We start from the raw sequence: 3,019 nt of genomic DNA on the forward strand, positions 1-3,019 counted from the left end.
TAAATCTTTTAAAAATAACTCTAATAACTATATGTTAATTATTTTTATAGAATAAAAAAAATTATTTAAAATTTGGCCCCTCCATATTAAAATTTTTGGATCCGTCCCTGCTAGCGATATTAGAAGCTATTTATTTTTTGTAATGTTATATGACGGAGTGTACTGAAATTTTTTTTTCATTGGACATTTTTAAGATGTCAGATATATTTACGGACATTGAGATGGATGAGCAATACCAGGAGGATGATGACATTAACCAACAAGAAGAGCTAGTTTGTGACCAAGATATGATGGATGAACAGAATGAATTCGAACAAGATTTCGAAGATGAATTTACTGAGGAAGCATATTTTTTGAATCTGATCCGTTAGAAGATACCATTGAAGCTGCTTATGCGGTTGACTCCGTGAAATATATTACAACTTTGAATTTCAGTGAAAGTTGTGCGGAGAAAATGGGTAAATATCACTTTTCTACTTTGCAGCTTGCATTTGATTTTTATCTAAAATACTCAAAGTCGAAGGATTTTAGTGCAAGGAAGAGTAAGACTTTCAAGAATAGTATTGGCGAAATTTACAAACAAAAGTTTGTATGTCATAGGCAAGGATTCAGGGAGGAGAAATATTACACAATGGAAAAAAGAAAGAAGGAGCCTAGATTGGAAATAAGAACTGGGTGTGAAGCTCGAATGGATGTTAAATTTGTACCTGAAATTGGAAGGTGGCGTATCTTTTATTTCTTTGATGAACACAACCATGATCTATTGGATACACAATTTAGTGCTATGTTGCCTGCCTACAGAAAAATGACAGAGGCAGATATTATGCAAATGATGAACATGCTATAGCACTTTACAGATATTTGGTCTTCTAGCTAGTCAAGCAGGCGGGTATGAATTTGTCGGCTATGGTCCCAGAGATATGTACAATGAGATTTCTCAGTAAAGACGTCAAGTTTCTGGTGATGCAGCACGAGTGTTGAAGAAGTTGGAGGATATGCGGTTGAAGGATCCACAATTATATTTCAAGGCATGTCGTGATTCAAGAGATTTGTTACGTAACTTGTTCTGGTCTGATGGGATTAGCAAACTAGACTACCAACTCTTCGGAGATGTCATTGCTTTTGATACTACGTACAAGAAGAACAAGTATAGTTGTCCATTAGTCATATTCAACGGGGTTAACCACCACAACCAAATAATTATTTTTGCTGCTGCGTTAATTATGGACGAAACTACTGATACATATATTTGGCTCCTGCGTCATCTCATATTTGCCATGAAGGGTAAGACCCCGACCTCAATAATAACTGACGGAGCCATGACGATTAGAAATGCAGTAAGAGATGTATTTCCTAAAGTTAGACATAGATTATGCTCTTGGCACCTTTATTCGAAATGCGACTAGCAATGTCGAAAATCCATCGTTTACATCTAATTTCCAGAAAATCATGTTGGGAGACTATGAGATTCCCGTGTTTAAGCATAAATGGGTTCAGCTTATTGAAGAATTTGGCCTTGAGGATAAGCCTTGGGTGAACAACATGTATGAAGAGAAGCATATGTGGGCTACTGTATATATAAGAGGTAAGTTTTTTACTGGCTTTAGAACTACCTCAAGATGTGAAGGTTTACACTCAGTTGTGGCAAGGTATGTGAGGTCATAGTATGATTTGACAAGTTTTGTAGAGCATTTTCAAAGGTGTGTTGCACACTTGAGCTTTAAAGAATTTAATGCTGATTATGAATCTACACGTGAGGTACCCGTCATGCAGACTTGTATAGAGCTACTAGAGAGATTTGCTGCTGAGGTATACACTCATGAGATATTTCTATTGTTTCGGCTATTTCTTTTTAGAGTTGGATCAATGCGGGTGCTAAACATAGAGAATAACAATGATTTCTCAAAGTACATTGTGTGTAAGCATGGGAGGCCTGATTTTTTGTGGACCGTTAAATTTTGTCAAGAAAAAATGATCTTCATGTGTTCTTGTTTAAGAATGGAGTCATTTGGAATTCCTTATGAACGTATTGTGAAAGTTCTGATTGACAGAGACATTTGTGAGATTTTCCCATCATTAGTGTTGGATAGATGGACAAAGAAGGTGAAATCAGCACTCAATGATGCAAGTGGGTTCACCAGGGATGCTGTTGTTATTAGTCGCCAAAGTGCCTTGATGGAATTTTCTAAACAATTGGCTACTGTTGCTGCTAAAGTCCCTGAGAGATTTGAAGAGACACGTGACATTATTATGGGGTTGTATTTATCTTACAAGACTGTAGACGAAGGCACTACGCAACCTCAGTCAGGTGTAGCTAAAAGTAGGAATCCGTATGTGTATCAAACCAATATAAGCTTAGGACAACCATCTAAGAAGAAGCAGCAACGTAGTGTTTGTCAAATGGAAGGACATAAGAAGACAACATGTCCTTGGCAAAAGGACATTGACAACAATGTTATAGAAGATTAAGCTAAAGGTTCAGATAATGGCGACATGTATACCGAACCGACTCCTGATTTAGATAGTGATAATTAGCAACCTCCCTGAACTTGATATTTTTGCGTAGAGAATCACTTACATATTTGTGTTAATTTTTTTTTACTATATTAATAAAATTTTCTATATTCTTCCAATATTTGTGCTAATATTTTTAGTTGAAATGATTGTCAAATAAATCTTCCTTAGACAATAAACAAATTAATGATTTATTTAATTCATAGAATTATTAATTTATATGAATTATTGTTAATAAAAATTTTATTGAATCCATTGGCATCGAAAAACCGGTTGAACCGCGAACCGATATAAATTACGATTCGGTTATATGTTAAAACCGCAAAAATAAAAAATCGGAATTGAACCGTTAAATTGGCTGAAAACTGATAGGTCAAACCGAACCGGAACCACACCGGGTTTTTGAATTTCACCAAAAGCGCTGCCGTTTTGTGTGCTGATCCACTAATACCCATTGTTCTAAAAATTGAACCGGATTGGCCGTTTAACCGGATTAATTAGGAAC

General features: G+C 35.7%; 1 protein-coding gene across 1 annotated transcript; it reads left to right on the forward strand.

The window, feature by feature from the left end:
• Nucleotides 1–194: 194 nt before the first annotated feature.
• Nucleotides 195–2,469, forward strand: LOC107493317 (protein FAR1-RELATED SEQUENCE 5-like). Its single transcript, XM_016114416.1, has 4 exons — nucleotides 195–366; nucleotides 970–1,358; nucleotides 1,444–1,585; nucleotides 1,688–2,469. The coding sequence occupies exons 1-4, from the start codon at nucleotides 195–197 to the stop codon at nucleotides 2,467–2,469; spliced, it is 1,485 nt and encodes a 494-aa protein (XP_015969902.1).
• The last annotated feature ends 550 nt before the right edge of the window (nucleotides 2,470–3,019 follow it).

This window comes from Arachis duranensis, chromosome 6 (assembly GCF_000817695.3).
Source record: "Arachis duranensis cultivar V14167 chromosome 6, aradu.V14167.gnm2.J7QH, whole genome shotgun sequence".
Lineage (NCBI taxonomy): Eukaryota > Viridiplantae > Streptophyta > Magnoliopsida > Fabales > Fabaceae > Arachis > Arachis duranensis.

Excerpts from the sequence above, each read along its gene's own strand:
- LOC107493317 (XM_016114416.1), top strand. The coding sequence starts at position 195 with ATGTCAGATATATTTACGGACATTGAGATGGATGAGCAATACCAGGAG. Across the intron at positions 1,359-1,443 it reads TAAGAGATGTATTTCCTAAA|AAAATCATGTTGGGAGACTA; the intron begins GTTAGACATAGA and ends TCTAATTTCCAG. Across the intron at positions 1,586-1,687 it reads GGCTACTGTATATATAAGAG|AGCATTTTCAAAGGTGTGTT; the intron begins GTAAGTTTTTTA and ends CAAGTTTTGTAG.